General features: G+C 49.1%; 1 protein-coding gene across 1 annotated transcript; it reads right to left on the reverse strand.

Moving 5' to 3' along the window:
• Nucleotides 1-1,585: 1,585 nt before the first annotated feature.
• Nucleotides 1,586-21,890, reverse strand: ATXN2L (ataxin 2 like). The gene is given in 24 exon segments (XM_075830785.1): nucleotides 1,586-2,211; nucleotides 3,787-3,985; nucleotides 4,071-4,280; nucleotides 4,563-4,675; nucleotides 4,751-4,768; nucleotides 4,771-4,879; nucleotides 4,972-5,147; nucleotides 6,169-6,238; nucleotides 6,548-6,694; nucleotides 7,071-7,140; nucleotides 7,267-7,526; nucleotides 7,832-7,896; nucleotides 7,998-8,084; nucleotides 10,883-11,035; nucleotides 11,393-11,494; nucleotides 11,604-11,779; nucleotides 12,120-12,320; nucleotides 12,412-12,503; nucleotides 12,779-12,903; nucleotides 13,195-13,342; nucleotides 13,423-13,494; nucleotides 14,282-14,338; nucleotides 15,343-15,376; nucleotides 21,541-21,890. Coding segments are annotated over 24 exon segments (2,892 nt in total). The 5' UTR covers nucleotides 21,699-21,890; the 3' UTR covers nucleotides 1,586-2,161.
• Between the last annotated feature and the right edge of the window lie 738 nt (nucleotides 21,891-22,628).

Genomic DNA, 22,628 nt, shown 5'->3' on the forward strand with positions numbered 1-22,628 from the left:
TTAGATGTGTTTTAATCAATCTCAAGCTCCAGGCTGCAGAAAACTGCTCGCCTGTATTGCTGCCTGTGGAGAAGAATCAGCCACCGAGTGTTTGCTGGTCCATCAGGGATGTGTCCAATGAACCAGCGCCGCCGCCCTATCAGCATTCAGACGCCGTAGCATGGCCACAAGACCTAAGGCCACCCAGCAACACGTAGCCTGACAAGAACCGCTTTTAATGATTATCTGTGGTCGCAACTGTTGCCAAAAAATAAATAACATTTTGCTGGATTTCGCGTTACATTGACAGTAAATTGCACGCGACTTGTGTATGACGGATCTAAATAAGGTCCAGGAAAAAAAATTACCGCTAAAGCGACTTGATGTCATGTAGCCCTACCCCTACAAAAAAAATAAAAAATGCACATTTAAAAAAAAAAAAAAAAAAAAACTATTTTTGGGTCTACAATTTCTGTTTCCATGGTAGCAGACTACATACAAACCCCGTGTAGTCTGATCCTGCAATCACACAACTCAAAGGCAGGGATTGCTGTGAAATTAAATTATTTGAAGCCTTGTGGAGGGTAGAACCGGCAGCCCCCAGGATTAAGGCATGCTCTAGAAATCCTCGCCTTATTATTTGGGGGGGGGGGGGGGGGGGGGGGGGGGCACATAAACATCAGTTATACTAATAATCCTGTGTGATGACGGCCTCCTATAGCTCTACCATCTATAACATGCAGCGGTCTAATCCAGTCATGCGCTCAGAGCCGACCTGAGACAGGTGACCATTTCAACGTATTAGTCGTCCGTCAGTTGTTTCTACCCACACGTCGCAGAAGTGGCGTAATTCTAGGCAACCTAAACTAAAGCTAGACTAGCTCATCGCCATGGGTTACCGCAGTGCCCCATACATCGTCGATACGTCCGGACCGCAGTGCGGAGAACTTTATATTCTCCAACCAGCAAACAACTGACCGCTGCAAACTCCTTACAACAAAAACCTGACCAAATACCGTGTGTGAACCCAGTCTAAGGTCAGGGCTCCACCGTTTTGGACTGTTGGCCTATTGGAATGCAAGAAACCACGTATCTGCAAAACCACAGAAATCTGATTATAGCGCGAGTTTGCGGTCACCCAATATAACGTGGAGCTCTGGCCCTAAAAGGAGCTTCCCCATAAGAAACGACACCCATTATCTACATGTGTTTGATCAGCAATGACCCCCTTAAACATAAGAGGCGGCCTTAAGTCTCTTCCCCCCCCTACAGGTAAGCACGGAAACGCTGCGTAAAAAGCAAACGGCGTATTCAACCTGCTCGCCACACGGAATTCCGGCCAATAAACCGCACCAAAGGGTGGTGCAGTTTTTGGGCCGGGATGTCCTCTGCAAATAATGAGGGGGGGGGGGGGGGGCAGGGACCAAAAACCACATACTTACCACAATGTCCTGCAGGGGGGGGGGGGGGGGGGCACAAACCATTACAGGGGCCACAATGATAGAACCTCACATTCGCTCGTGCAATTCTTCTTAATCTTTACTTACCATTATTTGTTTCCGAAAGAAAACCAGCAGCAAATCCTCAATAATCCACAGGATGAGACTTTAGTTTAAAACTTTATTTTTTTGTTTTTGGTATTTTGGTTTTTTTTTTTGTTTTTTTTTCGTATTTTTAAATATTTTATTCAATAAAAAGTAAAAGTAGTCCATCACTCCGTTCAAGTTAAGGGGGAAGATGAAGGATATGAGGTGGGAGATGAAAATGGACCATCTTTGAAACTGCCCGATTTTAGTTATAAATAAAAAATAAAATCTTGTTTTTATTTTTATTCCAGTCTCTATGAGAGAGAAGGGCCCGACCCTCCCCCTCCTCCGCATTATTAAACCAAACACTAAAAGATTCTCCTTGTGGTGCCAATAAGGGGACAACCTGCCTCCAGCTGCGATCCACACCCGGTAAACCCTCCATGCGGCCGCACGCTCCCTCCCCCGCTCAGGGCCGGGGTGCAGGTCCCACAATGCTGCAGGGGCCCCCGGATCCATGGCTGCAGGAAGTCTCTGTGCAGGGCGCTGGATTCTGCCGGTTTCCTGGCCAGCGTGGACGGGGCGGTGGCCGGAGGCAGGACCGGCTATAGGGTTTATGACTCTGTGGAGGTTGGATTCACAGCTCAGGAAGACGCTCAGTTACCGGGAGGATGATACTGGTGCTGCTGAGACGGATGAGACTGAACTGGAACGACAAATACACAGATTACTACATCAGGTCACACAGGACATTTTTTTTTGCGGTTTTCTCACCTGGAGTAACATGACAGACAAGACTCATGCCCTGTGTTATGCCTAGTGCAGGCCCTGCGGGGGCGGAGCCTGACCAGGTTTATCAGAGACTCCTCGTCATGCTCCGCCCCCGCACTAGACATACCAGTATCAGTTTTGTTTGATGTGTTACCCACACTTTTTGGGGTTCTAAAATTACGCCGTTTACCGTGTGGTATGAATAAAACAATAACTTTGTTCAGTGGGTTGTTACGATTGCCACAATACCAAATATATAGATTTTTTATGTTTTACTACTTACACAGTAAAAACACTTTTTCCAAAATTATTTGTTTTGAGTCTCCATATTTGAAGAGCCGTAACTTTTTTGCTGATGCAGTTGCAGGAGGGCTTTTTTTTTTTGCGGGACGACTTCTAGTTTTTATCGGTACCATTTTGGAATCGATGCGACATTTTTGATCACTTTTTAGCATCACAGGTTTTTTTTAGGCTGGATTCAAAGAAAACCGCAATTTTTGCATTGTTATTTTATTTTTTACGACGTTCATCGTGCCGGTTAACTTCTGTAAGAAGTTTATAGTCGGGGTCGTTACGGACGCGGCGATACCAAATATGTTCAACTTTTTAACTTTATTGTTTAAAACTAAAGCAGTTTGTAAGAGTTTGTTTTTTCTTCACCTTTTTACTAGTCCCACTAGGGGACTTCACTATGGGATTATCTGATGGCATTTATAATACACTGCAATACTTCTGTATTGCAGTGTATTATGCCTGTCTGTATAAAACAGACAGGCATCTGCTAGGCCTCTGGCATGATCTAGCAGGCATTCACCACAGGCAGACCTGGGGGCCTTGATTAGGCCCCCGGCTGCCATCGGAGACAGACACTTTGAGAGGAAGCTCCCTCTCTCCAAAACCACTCCGATGCGGTGCTCGCTATGGAGTGCCGCATCTGAGGGGTTAAACGGGTGAGATCAATACTAATATTGATCTCACACAGTCGAGCAGGGACGCCCCCCACCTACCTCTGGCAGCTGAGAGCAGGGAGATTTCACGGCTCCCTGCTCGGTTTACTTATTCAGATTCAGCGCCGTAAAAAGGCCAATGATTCGGGATAAAGCCTGTTAGTGGCCGCCGTAAAAAACACTATGGGCGGTCACTAACGGGTTAAAGGGTAACCAGTCTATCAGAAAGCTTCTGACAGGTCAGGAGGTTTGATCGTTGAGTCCGTGCACCGAGATCGTTTTGCATATACAGCTCCTATGTAGACCCACACGTCTCCATGGTAACTAACCCATTGTAGTATGATCCTGCAGTCATAATACCTCCGACCTGTCCCCTATATCTCACCAACATGCATTCGGCTGGTTAGCAAGAAGCACAAGACAGATGGATGGCAATATGAATGCTGGATCAGACTACAGTTTGTAGTCTGTTACCATGGAGACTATAAAGACTGACCTGTGCAGTCCCATGGTTATGACGCTGGGAGACTTGTTTCTTTCTACACACGCTAACCTTTACTTACCTTGGGGATGTGGTATATAGGTATATGGAGAAGGTGCAGATACACCAGTCTGTGAAACCGCCGATTGTGGGGGACCACCATGTGTCTGAGAGGGGTGCAGGAGCATGACGGATGTAGGGTGAGGGGCACCAGGATGTTGTTGGTGAGGAGCTCCGGGGTGGGGAGGGGGTGCTCCGGTTAGACCACTCTGTACATGCGCCTGAGAACAGATACAAATATTTAATTCTTTAGAGACCTGTGAGGGACAGGAGAAGCGTCATGTAAAGAGCCGGGGAGAGGATTACCTGGGCCACATGGGACATGTTCGTATAGCCATGCTGCAGCTGCTGGTGGGTATGGATTGCATACATGGCCTGCTGTGGGTAGCTGCTCTGTGGAGACTGCGCGGTGGGTCCGGGGGTCAGCGAGGGTGGCGTTCCTGTCAAGGCTGCTGTGTGGTACAGGCTCTGCTGCGGTTGAGCGCTACCGAGGTGCTGAGGTTGACCGGCCTGGTGCTAGAGAGAAGGTGGCACCGCGGCAGATTCAGAACACGGGTAGACTGGACGGACACGTAAAGCCTCGTACTATCTGCAGGCTTCCGTTTTTACTAAATCGTTAGCCACGCAAAGACAATATCGACCCAGAAGACTCTGTACAAACCGCTCATCACTGAACGAGGATATAAAACCCACTACATAAATGCTCCATAAACTCATTATCCATCGGCAATTGCCATAAATGATTGAATATCTCGTGGTAGAGACTTCTGAATCCATAGGGGCTGTATGACGACTCACCTGCACAGGGCTGGGGTTGGCATGCTGAGACTGTTGCTGGCTCTGGGTCGGGGTGCTGGATGGCTGTGGGTGCATCTGAGGTGCATGATGGGAGTAGGACTGGTGGACAGTCGCTGAAAAGGACAAGACATTATTGGGTGTGTTTTAGGCATGACGTGAGGCAGCTGAACACAGGAATCGCCACTCACCATAGAGAGTCTGGGGGAAGGCTGCTCTGTCTGTTGGTACTGGGGATTGGAGGAAGAAACTAAGGCTTGTGGATGATTTCCGGTTGCAATCATGCGTTGATTACCTTGCAGCATCTGAGCAAATACAGGCTGCAAAAGGAATTAAAACTGCCGTCAATAAACAATACAAAAAAACTGAGAGAGAACAGCATCGCTGCGCTCTATACACCGTCTCCACCTACCTGCGAAGCATAGTGAGCCATGTGCTGCATCATGGTCGGCTGTCCCGGGAACTGCTGGGGACTGTAAGAGATGTAGGAAGGATAAGGAGTCGCAGCCACGAGGGGAGGACCAGCAGCAGCTGCTGCCTGCATAATGGGGGGCGCGGAGTTCGGCTGGTCAGAGCGCTGGGGGGGTCCTGCGAGAAGTAAAAGCAGAAGGTCATTTCATATGCAGAGAAACCGGGGGGGGGGGGGGGTCCCCATGATACGCAGGGATAGGATAATAAAGGGAACCTTTCACCTCCCATACATGTGCAGCATATAATGGGGGGGGGGCTGCACAAACCCTGGGGCACCTTACATTTTTTATTTGTACCCTCCTCTGTTATTTCGATATCGGTGCCGTTATATTTGGTTCCCGTTATTTAAATAAACCCCTGAACGGTCAATGGGGCGTGTACTGGCAAGGGGGCGTGTTACTATGGCTGTGACCCTGTCCAATCAGATACGGAGTGTGTTACAGCAAGAGCGAGGAGAGTGTGGGCGAGCGTGCACGCTCACTCTTCAGCTTTCAAGATCAGTTTTCTGCCGAACTCTACAAGGGGGCGTCTCTGCTACGGACAGTGCGAGAGCTGGGGAGAGGAGAGCGCGCATGCGAGAGAGCAGTCTTGTACTTTGTCTGCCGAACTCTACAAGGGGGCGTCTCTGCTACGGACGCTACTCATTGTTCCAGCCCAGCATGATCCACAGCCCAGTGTGACAGCAGTGAAAGAAGCCGGGCTGGAACCATGAGAAGTGCATGACGCTGATTGGTCACTGATTGGTCAGCGTCATACCCTCCTCTGTACAACACCCACTTGGTCATTAAGAAAGTCATTAGCATAAATCTAAAATTGCTCATAACTTGCTAAAAAATGGTTTTTCAAAATAAAAACCCCTGTTATCTACATTGCAGGGCCAATCAGATTATGTAGGAGACGGGGCACTTATAATGTGGTGACAGAGCCTCTTTAAATCATTCTCAATATTGTGGAGGTTCTAATGGATGGAATCCGCCAATCAGAAATCATGTCAAATTATTAGGTAAATCCCTTTAAGGTCTAGATCAAATGGCTGAAAGGAAGAGCGAAGTTTTAGGTGTCAACCAAAAAAGCATCACGAGGAAGAGAGATCGGCACCATCTGTATGATCAGCGCATCGCAGACATTGACCTCTTACCTTTTGTTCTATATTTCCCCTGCTGGCCGGGCACAGAGTTAGATACTGGGTATGGATACATCTGAGGAGCCTGAAAAGGGATCGAGAGGGGGAGGGGGAAAAAAAAGAGAGGGGGAGGGGGGAAAAAAAAAAGGGGGGGGGGTGCGGGAAAGAAATAAACATTGTTTATTAGATGGCAGCAATCAAAAGATCTAAATCAACTCCATTCAGTATGTATACGGCCAAACAGGTGAGATGTGCAATAATGAAGCTGCAATACCAGACATGACCCGTGAACAGGTGTGGCGCTGTTTTTTGGAAGAAAGCGGACATGTTTTTCTAATCCTATATACCTCCTTTGAGGCTTTGTAATAGCAGGCAGCCTCTAGTGGGCGCTCACCTGCACTGCTTGGCTCATGTGCATCGGAGGGATGTAGGAGATGTACGGACTGTAGACCCCGCTCTGGCCAGTAGTCAGCATCGGGATGGTGGTGGTGGAGGAATGGCTCCTTGGTCCGGGGGATGTAGGCATGCTAGTCGTTTTATTCTGAAAAAGAAACGGAGGGAATCAAGAGGGTGTTAAATTGAACTCGTAACATTTGCAGCTTTGTCTATTCTGTAGTTACACCTGGAAATCACTGGACTGAACATTACGCTCCATACGGGAATACGTGCGTCACAGAGCAGAGACCCCGAGGACAACAGGCCTTGCTCTGGAGGAGACATCACATTGGTCACCCATTGACATCGTGCACCGTATATAATACTACATGGGACGAGCTGCTAGGATCATCCCAGGGAAAGTTATCAGCAGTCATTTGGCCGGGCAAACAGAAACGGCCACCTAAGGGCTCATCAGCCCTCATCATAAACCATCAACTTTTAGGTCCTAGACGTTCAAGAACCCTGGACACTGTACTCACCACTGCCAGGAGGGACTTGGCAGGATTAAACTCCTTAGCGTTGGGATTGAGCGTGGATTTCTTCACTTGGCTAAAATTGTAAAGATGAGAGAAGACCCTTTAGAGACGATCCCACAAATTACTACAACGTGCAAATTCCAAAGCCACAAACCAGCCGCCGCTCCCACAAACCAGCCGCCCCTCCCCCGGCACCTACTCGCACACCACTTGCTCCTCCTTCTCCTCCGGTTCGGCTTTGCTGGCTGGACTGGCCGCTTCCTCTTGGCGCTCGATCGTCTCACACACACGCTCCTCCTTGGTCTCTTCAACCGGCTCAGGAACTTTCTGCCCCAGGTCACGCAATTCGGGGACCTCCGACTGAACAGGATCGGGTAGAACCATTTTATTTTCTAATGGTTCTCTTTGTCTCGATGGGAAAGATTCGCTTGAGGCTTCTGGACAAGTATTCGCTTGGAGCTAAAGAGGAGAAATAAAAGGTCAAAAAAAAAAAAAACCCCGCTTTGTAACCAGATGTTGTGCAGTGCGATTACAATCCTCACAGCTTCTCTATTTACAGGGTCCGGCCATTTTTCCCCAGTATAGACTTCGACTATGCAATTTGTAGGGGTCCGACCTCTGGGACCATCATGAACAAGGTTGAGCGCCCCCCCCCCCCCTACGCAGTCCAGGTCAGGGAGATCCACAGACATTTATGTAACGTTTGGGGTCAGGCTTTGCTTTGCGTCCCACCTCACATTATAAAACGTCTTCAAATAACTCACCCGGAATTCAGCTCCAAATTTGCGCAATTCGTCCAGCTGGTTCCTCTTCTGCTCGGTTTGCAGCACTGCAGGGAGGACAAAACATCAGTGAATAAAAGCAGCGATCACCAAGACCTGACGATCTGCAGGATCTACAGAGGTGAGGGCGAGACGCCCGGACACCGACCTTTACATGGCGGCTTGGCAGCCTCACACGGCGAGCTCTGCTCCATTATCCGGCTCGGCTCTTTAACAGGCGCTTGACCGTCTTTGCCTAAAATAACGTAGAAAAAGATAAATCCGACACGAAATGAAAGAACACAACACAAAATTCTATCTTTAAAGCAGCACTCCGACAAAAAAATAAATAAAAGCTCACACTTCTAAACTTCCGGAGCCATTTACAGTATCAAAAAGGGGTTAAACAAAACTGAAATGATGGAAGTCACATGGTGGGGGTGGGGGGGGGGGGGGCGCTATCGCACACGCCGGACAAGCCTCTACTCTGGCAGACCTAGCACATCAATGCATGGGTCCGAAATGCGTAACCACTCCTGTGCGCCGCTGTAATATAGACAGCGTTGTAGCACGTCACAATTTTGGGGTGTGTGCGCCTCCATACAACATACACAGAGGCACCCCGGGAGCTCTGAGCAGTCCACCCACATGAGGGGCCAAAAACTATCATCAGTGTAGTCCCTGCAGTATGTGAGGTCTAGGTGCGCAGCCTTGTCCTGTGACAATACGACTCTTCATCAGCTGACCGATCCCGCTGTACTTGGAGTCACATGACGTCCGGTCCCCCGGCAGGACTATAAAGATCTAGGAAAATCTCAGAATCAGCGTGATGGGGGACCGGGATGTATATTAGCGAGTGTGCGCACATACTGCAGGGACTACACGGATCATTTTTGGTCCCCGCATAACCCCTTTAAATGACAATAATCCTCCGATTTATCCTACAAGGATTTCCCAGCATCAGAGCCCGGACCGCTTCCTTCCTGCGTCTCAGTTTTAGGTTGATCTCCTGTGTTTTTTAAGCAAATCCGAACACAAAACGGAAAGAATTCATCCGGTCAGGGAATTCTACAGATAAACTGGACAGTCACGTCACCACTTAGAGGTTTGCCTTCACATTTCCTAGTTTTGCGTCATTATGGCTTCCGTAAAACAGGCCACCGATCGGGTAACAGAAACTCCACCTTATAACTCCACGTGTTTAATAAATCTTTGTAGAAGACAGAGCCGCTTTTCTGGTGGAGATTTAAAGAGACAGTGTCACCGCCAAAAAAAAACAAAAAAAAAAAACGCACGGCTCGTCTAGAGAGGACTCCTAAGCTCGGAGATATAGTGGAGAGGACTCCTCAGCACGCAGTGTACGGCCCGTTGCCAGGCTTATAGCGAGGAAATGCAAGCGAATAGAAAAAGAAAAACTTACAAATTAGGAATCTGCGTCTTAAGCCATTAAATAATTATTGTGATTTGAGGGTTTTCAGAGGTGACAAGGTCCCTTTAAATTCCCCAGAATAGACAGTTAATATATAACATGTCTGCCTGCAGCCACCACTAGGGGGAGTTTACTGTATCTGGTTTCATTGAGTCCAATCTATACCAGTATGCAGTAAGCGCCCCCTGGTGGTGGCTGCAGAAAGACAGAATTTTATCATTTACCTTAATGTCTAATGAAACTGATAGATCAGAAAATCGGAGCTCCCACTGCGATAAAGATATAATAAAAAAAATCCAAATATAATTTTGGACCTATTTCAAAATAGTGGACATTTAACTTAAAGGCTGTGGAGCTTTTGCCTTAAATTGTGCGCAGTCTCCCCCCCCCCCCCCCCTTCACCGATTACGAGAAAGTGAATTTCGTGACCCATGTTTGAATAGCGTCGGTCAGGCAAGCGCGCTGCCACTCCAATCCACTGTGGGACTTTAGGAGATAGCCAAGTGCTGTACTCCGCTCTGTATCCATCAGTCCCATAGAGTTAAATGGAGCTGCAGTTCACACGCCCAATCACTGCTCCACCCAAACGCGGGACCCCAATTCTTGTTATTTTGAGGGTCCCCCACTGGTCAGACACTTGTCACCCATACTGCTGATAGGTGATAAGTGTCGTTCGTGGAAGAACCTCCTTAAATAGCAAATCCGTGTCACTATACTAAAGTTTGTATGGGCAGGACTGAAATATCAGACAACCCAGGGCAAAAAAATAAAAAATTGATTTTCTCTTTTTTACATTTCTCAACTTGTACAACCCCTTTAATATCTACAAGGCAAAACCTCAGGGTAAGACCTCACATTATTAGATTCAATTATTCATGATCTACATGTAAAAAGAGAAAAAACCCATAGAGTTATCAAAGATCAAACAGTAATAATCGTGCAACGAAGCGTAACCCCCCCCCCCCCCCCCCAACCTCACCCCCTTCCACACCGATCGAATATAAAAAAAAACATTATACATATATCTAAGGGCCTGTTCACATCACCGTTCGCTTTCCATTCCAGGGTTCCGACGGGTGAACCCCGCAACGGAAAGTGAAACCACCGCTTCAGTTTCAGTCACCATTGATCTCAATGGTGACGGAAACATGGCTAATGGTTTCCGTTCGTCACCATTCGACTCCGCTATTGATTCCGTCGGAAAACCGGAAACCTGCCGGAAATGGTGTCGAACGGAAACCATTAGCAAAGTTTCCGTCCCCATTGAGATGAATGGTGACTGAAACAGAAGCTGTGGTTTCACTTTCACTTTCCGTTGCAGGGTTCACCCGACGGAACCCCGGAATGGAAATGAACGGTGATGTGAACAGGTCCTAAGGTGTTTGTTTTTTTTCATCTAGGCACGACATCTTCCAGTGCACACATTATAAACTATTTGTGATCATCCCTCATCAACGGTGTGTGAAGATACGAGAATCGGTTTAATGAGAACGCGACCGAAAAAGTTCTCTATATTTAAGGAAAAAACAAAACAAAGAACTACATCGGGGTCTGGATCTTCATTTTCTTCTGCTGCCAAACGCACGTAATGGAGGCGACATCCCCCGGTTACAAGTTTTCCTCACCTTCCCCAATCAAGCTGGGTGTGACGTTCCTCGGAGACGCGGGTTTAGTCTCCACCGCAGGTCGGGAATCTAGAGTTGAAGACTGAGAAGATGAATCCATGGAACTAGGAGAAGCGGATTTTGGCGATAGGGGAGTATACACCCGGGAGGCGGCTGGACGGGAAAATAAAGGAGTTCAATAATTAGAGGAGATCCATACATCGATACTTCAGCCCCATGCGCACGACCGTAGAGTTCGTCCAGAATTACGGACCCATTCATTTCTATGGCCTGCGGACGCCATCCAGAATATTTCGGGAAGGTGTCCGTGACATAGAAAGGCTCCGCAACAGATAGAACATGTCCTATTTTTTGCTTTTTACGGATCAAACTCCTATACTTTATATGGGAGCACGGCCCGCAAATGCAGGTGGCTGTCAACGCCTGTAGTCGCGGACCGCGATCACGGGCACGGTTGTGTGCAGGGGGCCCTTCTACTATAAAACTAAAATCACAACATGGAAAGTCAACCTGATGGGGAAGTCGACACTTCTATAGGACGACTGGACGGAGAGGACATGGGCTTGGTAGATCGGATGGGTCGTTGTGCTTTGGGGGACATCCTTGTAGGTCCTACAAAAAGAAAATACACAATTTAACCCTGATAGAACCTTAAGGTCCGCCAGTCCCAGAACTCGCAGACCAGTACGTTGTTGAGGCGTTCTCTATTGCCAGGTCTTACCTCCGTTGATGCCTCGCTGCTCGGGGACCGGGCTGGAACTAGTTTCAGGATAATGTTGAGGGGTTGCCCGGGAAGTAATACCCATCCCGGACCTGCCTCCTCTGGAGGAGTTTGTTCTGAGGGCTCCTCGTGATCCATCTCGGACCCGCTGTGGTAGAGGATTGTATTTTCCTTCCCTAAGGAGAAAAAAAAAAAAGCAGACGCATAAATAACAAGGACTGCTGTGAATAGTTACATGGACTAACACAATACCATGTTAGACCACGCGCACACGACCGTAAAAATTCTCAGTAATTGCGGACCGTAATACGGTCCTCAATTAGGGACCCATTCAGTTTTATTGGCCGCTATGTTTATCGCTACAGATAGGTGTCCGTGCCGTAGACGTGTACCGCAAAAGATAGGACACGTGCCATCGTTTGCTTTTTACGGGCCGTGCTCCCCGTGGCGGGGACAAACCCTTTTAATTTTTGCCATGGACTTCGCCGTCCTGAAGATCACGAGCGTCAGACTGACCTGGAGCCGAGGCTAGGACTGTCCCGGTCAGAGCTGGGCCTCTGGACACCGCTATGCTTCTCCTCCTCGGTCCGGCATTCGTCGTTCTCTATGGCGATCCGCGCTCGGTACTGCGGACTGGATTCGATCTCTCGGGCCAGCTGGGTTGCACGCGCTTCTCGCTGCCTGAACTCCTCAGAATTATCTTTTTCTAGAGCGACCCTGTAAAATCAGGTTGAAGGTCGCACAAAAACCATAAGAGTCACCGACATCGTAACACGGAGACGCAACGTTCCAGCCGCTCTCTACTCACGTGTACGAGGACAGGCTGCTGTCATAAGTCGTCTTCACTCCGTAGTTATCTTCATTATACTTGAACATCTCGTTGGGATCCCAGCCATTAGACTGCTAATAAGGGGAAACATTAACCCCGGGCCACCGAGAACTAAAGCTCAATTGCTATTCTATCTTCCGTGTCCCACTCCTGAAAACACTCTGTGCTGCAGAGGACCCCGCTCCGTCTACTATGCCAGAAGATCAGCCCACAGGTTTAGACGTGAGACATGTAGGAGCTGCCGAGAGCAGTGTCTCCTTGCAGACTATCACTACCCCACTTGAGGCAGGGTATCGCAGAGTCTCCCCGTTTTTTTTTACCCACCACCTCTGCAGCCAGCACTCACCAAGTCAGCCTCCAGATCAAAGTCGTCGCTGTTACTTTCTCCTCCGTCCCAGCGCATCAGCACCTTCTCTTTGTGCTCCCCATTCACCTTGGAACTCATTGCAATGGCAGAATCCGTAAACTTATCTGCAAACGATCGCAATAAGAAGACCATGTAAAACCATTTCTATTGATGTTTCTAGGACGGATCAGCAGCCGCTCACAAAGATCAACCCACCCAGGTCCATTTCACTGCAACTAAAGTGACTGAAGAGGCCTCACCCCCGAGAGAAAGAGCGCTAGGAAATATAAAGACTATTAGAAAAATATATATATATGATATCCGAGACCTGTAATCCGGCATCAATGGGACCGGATGAGCAGATGATGAAAGAAACCGTATGCGGAGCTCCCGTGTAAGGAGTGCAGGACTCCTACCTTTTGTAGCATAGCTGAAATCGACATTGTGGAAGTGGACGAGCGTCACGTCGGCGTGTTTAAAAATCATGGTGTCCACGATGTCCTCGCGCTTTGGCCCCGGGACCTGGTCGCTTTTCTTGTGCACGGCATCGACGGCCAGTTCAAACTGCAAGCGAAGAACGTTTATTATCTATAGATACAGGAGCGGTCATCGATACGGGACCAGAATCCTTCATCTCCCCTCACCTTAGAGCTCAACGTCTTGAAGACGCCTTGATAAGTGGTCCCATTTTTCACCTTTACGTCGCACGTTGAGCCCTGAAGGCAAAAGAAATATAATTTATTAGCATAAAGGGGACGTCTATTTCATAAAAACCCATCGTCACACACCCTATTAGGGAATTATGAGATAGTAGAGGGGGGGGGGGGGTCCTCTGTTCAGGATCTTGGGCTGAGTAGAGAGCAGTTACATGGAGCGCCTCCGGAGGACCAGTCCTGTATTACACTTTCATTTGTTGAGGTTTTTTTTTAAAACTTAATTCGTAATGAATGGTTTTGGGAACGAGTGTCTCCTTGTCATGAACCGGATACGATCTGATTTCCAGGCACAGGCGAGTTACAGAACGCCATCGCATTCGTTTCATTACTCGGCGCTGGTGAGGAAATAGTTAAAGGGGTTTTCCCACGAGGGACATTTATGACATATCCACAGGAGAGGTCATAAATGTCAGTTAGGTGGGGGGGGGTCCTACTTCTGGAACAGGGGGCCCCTTTACCCCGTTCTACCTCTTAATGCTCTGGCTGACTCGTGTGATTTCCGACCATGAAGTAGGAAACTGTGTAGCTCGCTGAGCTCTGCTGTTTCCGCAAGTCCCGACCATGTAGTCGGTAAGTGGCCGGGAGGGAGAGGGAACAGAAAAAGGTAGAACAGGGTTTACGGGTCCCTGTTCTAGAGATAGGTGCGGTCCCAGAGGTGTGACCCGCATCTGACATTTATTTATGACTTATCCTGTTAATATGTCATAAAGGTCCCCGATCGGAAAATCCCTCTAAAGGACGTGCCGTTCGGGGGGTGACTATAGTTTACCATCCCCCGTCTACTTACCACCACAGCAGTTAAAAAATGCAGCATTCTGGAGTTATTATAAACGCCTTCAAAAACCTGCAGGGAGACAACGGAAAATCGTATTAGTCGTACGACGAGGACGAAGCCACATAAAAAGGCGTCAGGAACTCCCAACAACCCCATCACAGGCGCCGGTGAAGCAGCGTTCCCCAGTCACAACCATCATACCTTCTTAAAGGGGGGTTTCCCATAATCAATATTAATCACTTATCCACGAAACATCTGATCGGTGGGGGTCTGACCACTGGGACATCGGCCAATCACGAGCACGGGCTGACCTTGCCGCTCCTGGGAGCCCCATAAAAATGAATGGAGCGGTTGTCGAGCATGTGAACTACCGCTCCATTCCTATGGCGCTCCCGGGTAAGCCCGTTCTCATCTGTAGGGGTCCCAGCGGTCAGACACCCACCAATTGGCTATTTATCACCTATTCTGAGGATGGGTGATAAATATGGATTATGGGAAAACCGCTTCAATCTTATTTCTTTTGATCATTTATAAGGCTGCACTACTGAGACGACGCGCCCCCTTCTGACACTATCAGGAGCGGAGCCGTCAGGGAGACCTGGTGCCGATACAAATCCCCAATTACATCGACATCCTATTGAATAGTATCAGCGACGAGAGATGTGGATGGAGCAGAGCCGGACTCTCTGATCACACGGCACCTGATTCTTTAAGCTGCCCGTATATTCACAATAACCGTCCACAGCTATCCCGCCCGCCTCCCCCATACATGTATTATCAATGGGGGGGGGGGGGGGGGGAGGTTTGTCTACCGTGGGAATAAAGGATTGGGAATGATTAAATCCAATACACTCGATCCTTTTTTCTCTTGTCATCTGCTGTCGGGAGGATCGGGACACCCCCCAAAGACATCGGATAGTGAGACGGTCTGACAGAAATCAGCGGACTGTCCTCTAAAGTGTGTAGCCCCCCCTCTCCGCATTGAATACACAGGCAGGTGAGGGGGGGGGGGGGGGCAGGGATTGTAAATCTACTACAACCTAAAAAACAGCAAAACCTTCGTTATGACTTACCGGAGGCTGAAGTCCCTTTACTATGCTGCGACCCCTGCAACAGAAAACACGGATCAGTATCCAGCAAGTGACACATAATACACCAGGCAGCGCGGGGACAAGACCAGGATCTGTTAGTGGAGATCAGCGCCCCCTCCAGGTCACAGGAAATGCCAAATCAGCTCTACAATGAGGGAAGACTGCAAACGGCGCCGCTTATCTCAGTCTCCTGAACCCCACCAGTGTGACATGGGGAAGGGGGTGGGGGGACATTTAAGTAACAACATTTTATGAATCTCAGGATCCTTTTTTCTTGCTACTTCTGATAGGTGACGATCGCTCCGGGGAGGCTGAAGTCCCCGCGCCACTTGGGCCATGTATTTCCCATTCACACACAAGATATCCGTGCGGAGCATTGAACGCGGATGTAACAATCCATGATCACTGCGGATTCCGCGCTGAAGACTACAACGCTAAACCGCGTGCCAACCTGTGGATTTCTGCTGCAGGTTTTCTGGATGCCGGATTTGCCTATAAAGTTGACGGGGGTTGAGCTGAAAACTGGCGTTGTTTACAAGTGTGCGCCGTGTTGGAGAATATGGCACATGCTACATTACTTTCACAGACTGGCGCACCACTCGGCCGGGGTACCAAGTTCTAGTAAATGTCCCCCATTGGCTCCTGTGAATGGTCCAGTCCAGGACTGTACTCAGCTTGGAATAGAACAGGTTAAGCCATAGATTACTTACATTAGATGTTGGGGGAGGGGAGTAGATAACGTACGGCCGTGCAATATTCAGCGTATGTCTTTGGCCGAGGAGTCAGTGGGATTAGGTGGAGAATACGGTCTGATATACGACACAAGTACAGCTGGCTACGTGGCTCCATAGGGTAAAACCAGCGCAGTATTTGGGGTCTGCACCTCACATGACCGGTACAGACCCTGGATACGCTCGTGTGCATGACGTCAGCCAGAGACATCACAATCATTACCTTTCCCCCGTTTACACAGCGAACTAAATCGGTAACGAGCGTTCTATGAACTAATTATCTGCCTGATAATCGCCCCGTGTGAAACCCCCCCTTACTGTTCATTGTCCTATCAATACAATGAGGTGTTAAAAGGAAATGTTCAGCTTAAAACATTGTCATACACCCTATCAGGGAATTGTGAGATAATATCTGGGGGGGGGTCCTCATTACGTCAGACTGGAGAGCGGTTACATAGAGCATCACTGGAGGACCGCTCCTGTATTACAAGCACCACATTGATATGAATGGACAGTGTAATGCTTCATTTCTCCTGTGGTGGCGCTGCAGGGAAGCTGAACACTTACGGCCAGGTTTACCCACAGATCACAGCTGATCGATGGAGGTCCCAGCTTATGGATCCTTCTAACAAATAAAGATCTAAGGCGGAGAACCCCTTTAAAGGGGAATCTTTGAGCAGTTTTGAGGCCTCAAATCTATTGAGAGTGATAATGGGGAGGTCATTGCAATAATAACCTTAGTCTCGGTCAAGCAAGCAGTGTTACAGAGAAACAGATTCCCCCGGCACAGCAGACGCAAGTACTCCCCTCCGTTCTAGCGGCCAATCAGGAGACCGCTGGCGCCGTCACTCAGAGCAGGAGAAATTCCACATCAACAGCCGCCGTAGGCCCCATGCACACGAGCGTATTTTTGCAGGCGCAGTTCACCCGCAAATCTGCAGGAGAATCGCGGCCCTATTCGCTTCAATGGGTCAATGCACACGACCGTGGTTTCCAAGTGTCCGTGCATTGCCCAGGAGCCAGGACCGCAGAAAGATCGGACATGTCTTATTGCGGCCACATCTAGGAGTCCAGGCTCAGAAACGAACGCACTTGCCGCCCCCCCCCCCCATATGTCCCTCAGTCCGCAGTCTTGGGACCTCAATAATGCTCAAAGATTCCCTCTAAGCAGAAACCACAACACAAGAACGTAACGGATACAAGCGGCTGCTGTGACGGGCAAAATCTAGAATCCATGCTATATGGAGGAAACCGTCCGTCACATTGTTTCTATTTCTCGGGATGCAGCCTGCACTATAAAGAATGGAGGTTCTTTATTTTTGGATTTGAATTTATAATTTTTACGAAGAAAACATCTGCTGCTTCCTAAACCTCACAGATAATAATAATGTCTAGACTGGAGAAGAGTAACATGAACACAGACAGGAGCCATGACAACCAGAAGGAAAACCTCCATTCTTTTAGAGATTTCTCCAGTGGACCATTTTTATTTACATCCAGAGACTGGAAACCTGTCCTAATACTTCACAGCTGAGGGTTTGTTACAATGTATCCAGTCTGGAAAATTCTCTGTTAGGTAAAGACATCAGCAGCATAAAGCCACTATCACACCCGCGTCAGCCTTTATGTTCTGCTCCGTTAGAGGAGCAGAACGGAAATACCGGAAAGCGCCGATTCTGTTGTACAACGAACATAATCGGCGCCCAACGGTACCCATCGACTTTAATGGATTCCATTGGGTTTTTGTGGTTTTGGCAGAATCCATAGCCAAGCACGCTGCGCTAGTGTCCCATATTTTTGGATGGATCTGTGACGGAAGCCCCTAATACAGATGTGAACCGGACCTACATCTCTGTCCTGTCCTGACAGTTTGTTACAGTGTATCAGTGCAGGTCAAATGCATCAGCCTGGAGTCTAGAATGTGCACCTCATTGTGGAGGATTGTGTAAAACTGCTTATAGCTGTAGCAAACCCGTTTACTGACAACCAGCAGAGATCTTGAAACCAAACTATTCGAGGTTATGTTCACATTTGTCGGATTTTCCGTGTATTTACTGGAGGATGTGTGGCCGACCCCCCCGAGTTTCTGCTGTGGATTCATACACGGATTATCCCCAATAGGGCAAGTCTGAATGTAGATTTTCCGTGCGGAATCCATAAAAATAAATAACGGGCCGCTCATTTTTGTCTCGTGTTGTGAATTAAACTCCATGCGGGAAATTAACAACGTCTGATCGGTGTCGCATATTTCCAATACTTTGTTAGCGGATTTGTGCGCTGAATCTGCGACAAAATCCGTGTGAAACACTGAACATGTGATCGGAACCATAAAAAGCTGTAGGATTCTTTTAGGGCGTACAATAATCAGTGACGGATACCCCCCCCCCCCCCCCCATTACTAAAGGGGTTTTCGGAGATCTGATCAGATTTTTCAGACAGCAGAAATTACCCTAAAAATAAAAGAAACAAGAAATACTCGCCTGTGATTCCGCCGCTCCGATGTTCCTCACCAGTCTGTTTCCTTCGCCGCAGCGATGACGTGCCCGTATACACACATGACCACTGCAGCCAATCACTGGCCTCCGCAGTAGCGTGACATACACCAATGAGGCCAGTGATTGTGTCCAGAGCAGCACCGGATATAAAGGGGTTATCCCAGAAGTGGCAATTATTACCCATCCATAGGACATGTGCTAAGTGTCTGAACGCTGGGACCCCCACTGATAAAGAATGGAGGTCCCGAACCCACGCTCCTGCGCACCGCACCCCTCCCCCGCAGTGAAGTGGCGGTTAAAGGAACAGTGTCACCCCCAAAAAAAAAATCATGTCTGTTTTATGTTAGTGTTTTATTAAAAACGTTTTTATTTATTTGTGTGTTACTTTTTTCTATTTTTTCACTTTTTCTTCCCTATGGGGGCTGCCATTTTTAATTAACGATTAACGACACATACAGACATGGAATACGGCAGCCACAGTCCCATAGGGACTGCGAACGGGGCCCGTCCCATCCACTTCTGTGTACGCCGTCTGTGTGGGAACTGTGCATGCGCCGCTCCCACACAGTCCAATTTGAAATGCGCACCGTCCGGCGCCATTTTCCTGTGGACCGGAAGTCGCGGCCGGACAGTAATATTACTACTTCCGGTCGCGGCTTCCGGACTTGTGCACTTGGACCAGCGGCAGCAAACGGAGCGGACGGACCGGAGGGAGCGGCGGCGACTGGAGCAGGTAAGGGATTTCTATGTATGTTCGTGTTTGTGTGTGTTTACTACTGTATGTAAACCTTCTACACTGTGTGTTAGCTCAAAAAATGGCGACACACAGTGTAGGAGGTTAGACCGTTCAATCCCCTCGTTTCTCCCGGCACTAGCCAGGATAAAGGAGGGGGGGATTCTGAGAGCTCACTAGAACGAGGGATTTTTTCCCAATTTTGCAGCATAAAGCAATGTGGTTGCTTTACCACATGCAATGAGGCAATTTTGGGAATAGCTCCATCTAGTGACCAGTGCTGGGAAATATTATAAATTAGAATCTAATTTATAATATTTCCTGACTCGTGAAAAAAATAAAAAAAATTTGAACAATGTTTAATCACCTACACACTAAATGTTTAACTAAAAAAAAAAAATACATGTTTTGCTGGCAACACATTCCCTTTAAAGGATAATTAAACGTTTGACAACCTTCTGACTTCTCAGAAGTTTTGATTGGTGGGGGTCCGAGCACGGAGACTATGACATGTCAGAAATTTGTCAACCGTTTAGTTACCCTTTACATGGAGCGGCGGTCAGGCCCGCGCCCGCAGAGCGCTGTACTCGGCTGTTTCCGTCATTCCCATAGACTTAAATTGAAGCGGCAGCGCAGATGCTCGACCGCCGCCCCATCCAATGTCCTCCTGACTTGTGATCAGACAATTATCAGCTGTCCTGTGAATACGCGATTATAGTGGATTCTGGGAATGTCCCTTTAACAGGCGACTATTATTTATTATAATTCCTAAAAGGTAAAATATTATGTGATCTCGAAAAACACCTTAAAAATCGACCCTCCGGTCCCAGGACGATATTATAAATATGACGGGGTGTATGGAGTAATGTTACCGGGGTCCTCCAGTTCTCTCTATCCCAACACGGCTGCAGCGCTTCACAGACAGAGTCTAAGTCACCCCCTATGCTCTTCGATTGGCCAAAACCCCTCACATGAGCAGCACTGGCCAATCAGAGAACAGTGGGTGTGTCTCAGACTCGTAGTGTAAGAAGCGCTGCAGCCATGTTGGGACAACACAGAGGGGAACCCAAAGCGGCGGATCCTCAGCAGAGGGGGACACCGGGTAACATAGCTCCATATACCCCGATGTATTTAAAGTGTCGCAGGATCGGAGGGTCGCTTTAAGTGATTAAGTATTAGCAGCGGGTCACCTCATGCAAAGAATATGCAGCGTTCTACCAGGTAATCGGGGGGGGACCTGAATCAAGACCCCCGTCTAAAGCAGAGTCGCATCTTGTTGACATCAGAGGGGGAAGTTTGGGGGGGGTGTAAATTTTACCGCATGAACCCCTCCAGGATGCAAAACAGGGCAACCCTGCGCCGTGGTGACCCCTTGGCTCTGTTCACATCTAGACGACAGAGGTATTACCCCACCATACACAAGTGTAGAACGATAAATACGTTAAAGTTTAAATAAACGCACGGAGCGGTACACGGTTCACGCCGACCGTATCGCAGAGCGCGATCCTCTAATGAAGGTGGACACGACCCTCTTCCGGCCTCTGTCTGTTGATGGGGGGGGGGGGGGTCTACGGCTGGATCCGGCGAATGACACGGGGGTGTTTCCGCCAAATGCATTTACATAACGAGACATAAGCAGTCGTAGGAACGTGCAACCGTAAACCAGACACCGGTGGTGGTCGTCGCCTCGCTGCACCCACAGGACACTGATGGGGGGCACATTTATTATAGAGGGGTGACCCAGGATAAGGTGCATTGCCCACTGGTGCAGCGTTACTGATTGCAGCAATGTATATTGGGTAGTAATGCTGCAGGAAGGAAGGGGCCCCACAAGACAAAAATCTGGGCTCATCAAGCCTGCAGAGGGGCCACACAGGGGGGAGGGCACAGGAAGGTCACATGGATCAGAAATGGCTGCAGAGAGGGGTACGAGCGGTGACCGCACGGCGGGGGGAGCGCTCCCCTACAAGCACACATGGCGGACACCGGCACAAAATTTACAAGGCCCGAGTTACCGCGGAGCATGCGCAAAGCCGGTAACGGAGAAAGACTAAACTACAGGCAGCGGCCCAGACCACGTGATGCCGGGAATAAGGGACACGCCCCTCTCCCGCGCTATTGGCCATTTAGCACGTCAATCATCCGCAGCCTTTCCGTTACCGGTACACAGGCATGCTCCTCTCTGCAGCCCCCCCCCTCCTCCTCCGTGCACTCATCTTACCTGCCTGCTCCCGTCCTTTCCTGGCTTCGGCTACCAGCCGGCGGAAGGTTGCCGTTGGGGCTCCCGGGGGAGCCGCCGCTTCCTGGCGTTGAGACAGCCATAGACGCTGCTGTTGTGGCAGGTTTGCGATTGGCCTGCGACGGCTGCTGCTTCAGCATATTCCCGGGGTAGAAGGAAGAAGAGAGTACCGTCACTGCCGGGAGTGAGTGGAAACCGAGCGGAAGGAGGAGGGGCTGCCGGGAGAACGGAGGCGCGCCTCACACTCGCTCCAACCGCTGCCGCCGAGAGACCACTGTGCGTGGACAGGAACGCGACCCCCGGCGACCAATAGGAACAGCCTGATCGGGAAAGGCGGAGCGCCAAATAGCCAATCAGCTTCGTGGCAGCTGACCCTTCCTCGCCAACGGAACAGAGCACCTTCATTAGCGCGCGGCAAGCAGAGGAGGGGCGGGGCTTCAGACGAATGGGGACAGGGGAAAGGGGGCGAGCGCAGGGGGAGGCGGCCAATAGCGTCGTCTATCTGGATGAGGGCGGAGTTACAGCTGCCTACCTGGCTGCTCTCAGAAAGAAGGGGGAGAGGGCGGAGTTTCAAGATGGCGGCATCCTGCGCTAGTTTTACGTCACCAAACCAAATAATGAGGTGGTGTCGGGAGTGTTCCTCAGGGCAGGGGGACGTGACTAAAAGCTCGTCCCGGCTCCTCCTGGAGACATAGTAGTAATGGCTGCAGAGTTTTTTTTGGTCATATTCAGTGTCATGACGTCACTGGCTCATATTTTTTTTTTTTAACCAGAAAGACGTGTAGATTTTGGGCCTAATCCTCCGTGCGGTATCCGTGGAAATAACTAGCATGGATCGAAGGCGGATAGTCATTGGATTTGACTAAGAATCCACGCCAAAATCCGTGTTAAATCCGACAGGTGTGAACGGGGCCCAAGGAGCCTTTACACGGGATGACTTTTCCCACTGAAGAGTGTGATTGTTGCCTAGCGACGGACATCACGAGAGCCTTGCACTAGCCAGTCATGACTTGTAAATGTCGCTACGAGCCGCGTTTACCGATAATGTTTCCAATTAGACATTTTCATGG

This window comes from Rhinoderma darwinii, chromosome 6 (genome assembly GCF_050947455.1).
Source record: "Rhinoderma darwinii isolate aRhiDar2 chromosome 6, aRhiDar2.hap1, whole genome shotgun sequence".
NCBI classification, from domain to species: Eukaryota; Metazoa; Chordata; class Amphibia; order Anura; family Rhinodermatidae; genus Rhinoderma; species Rhinoderma darwinii.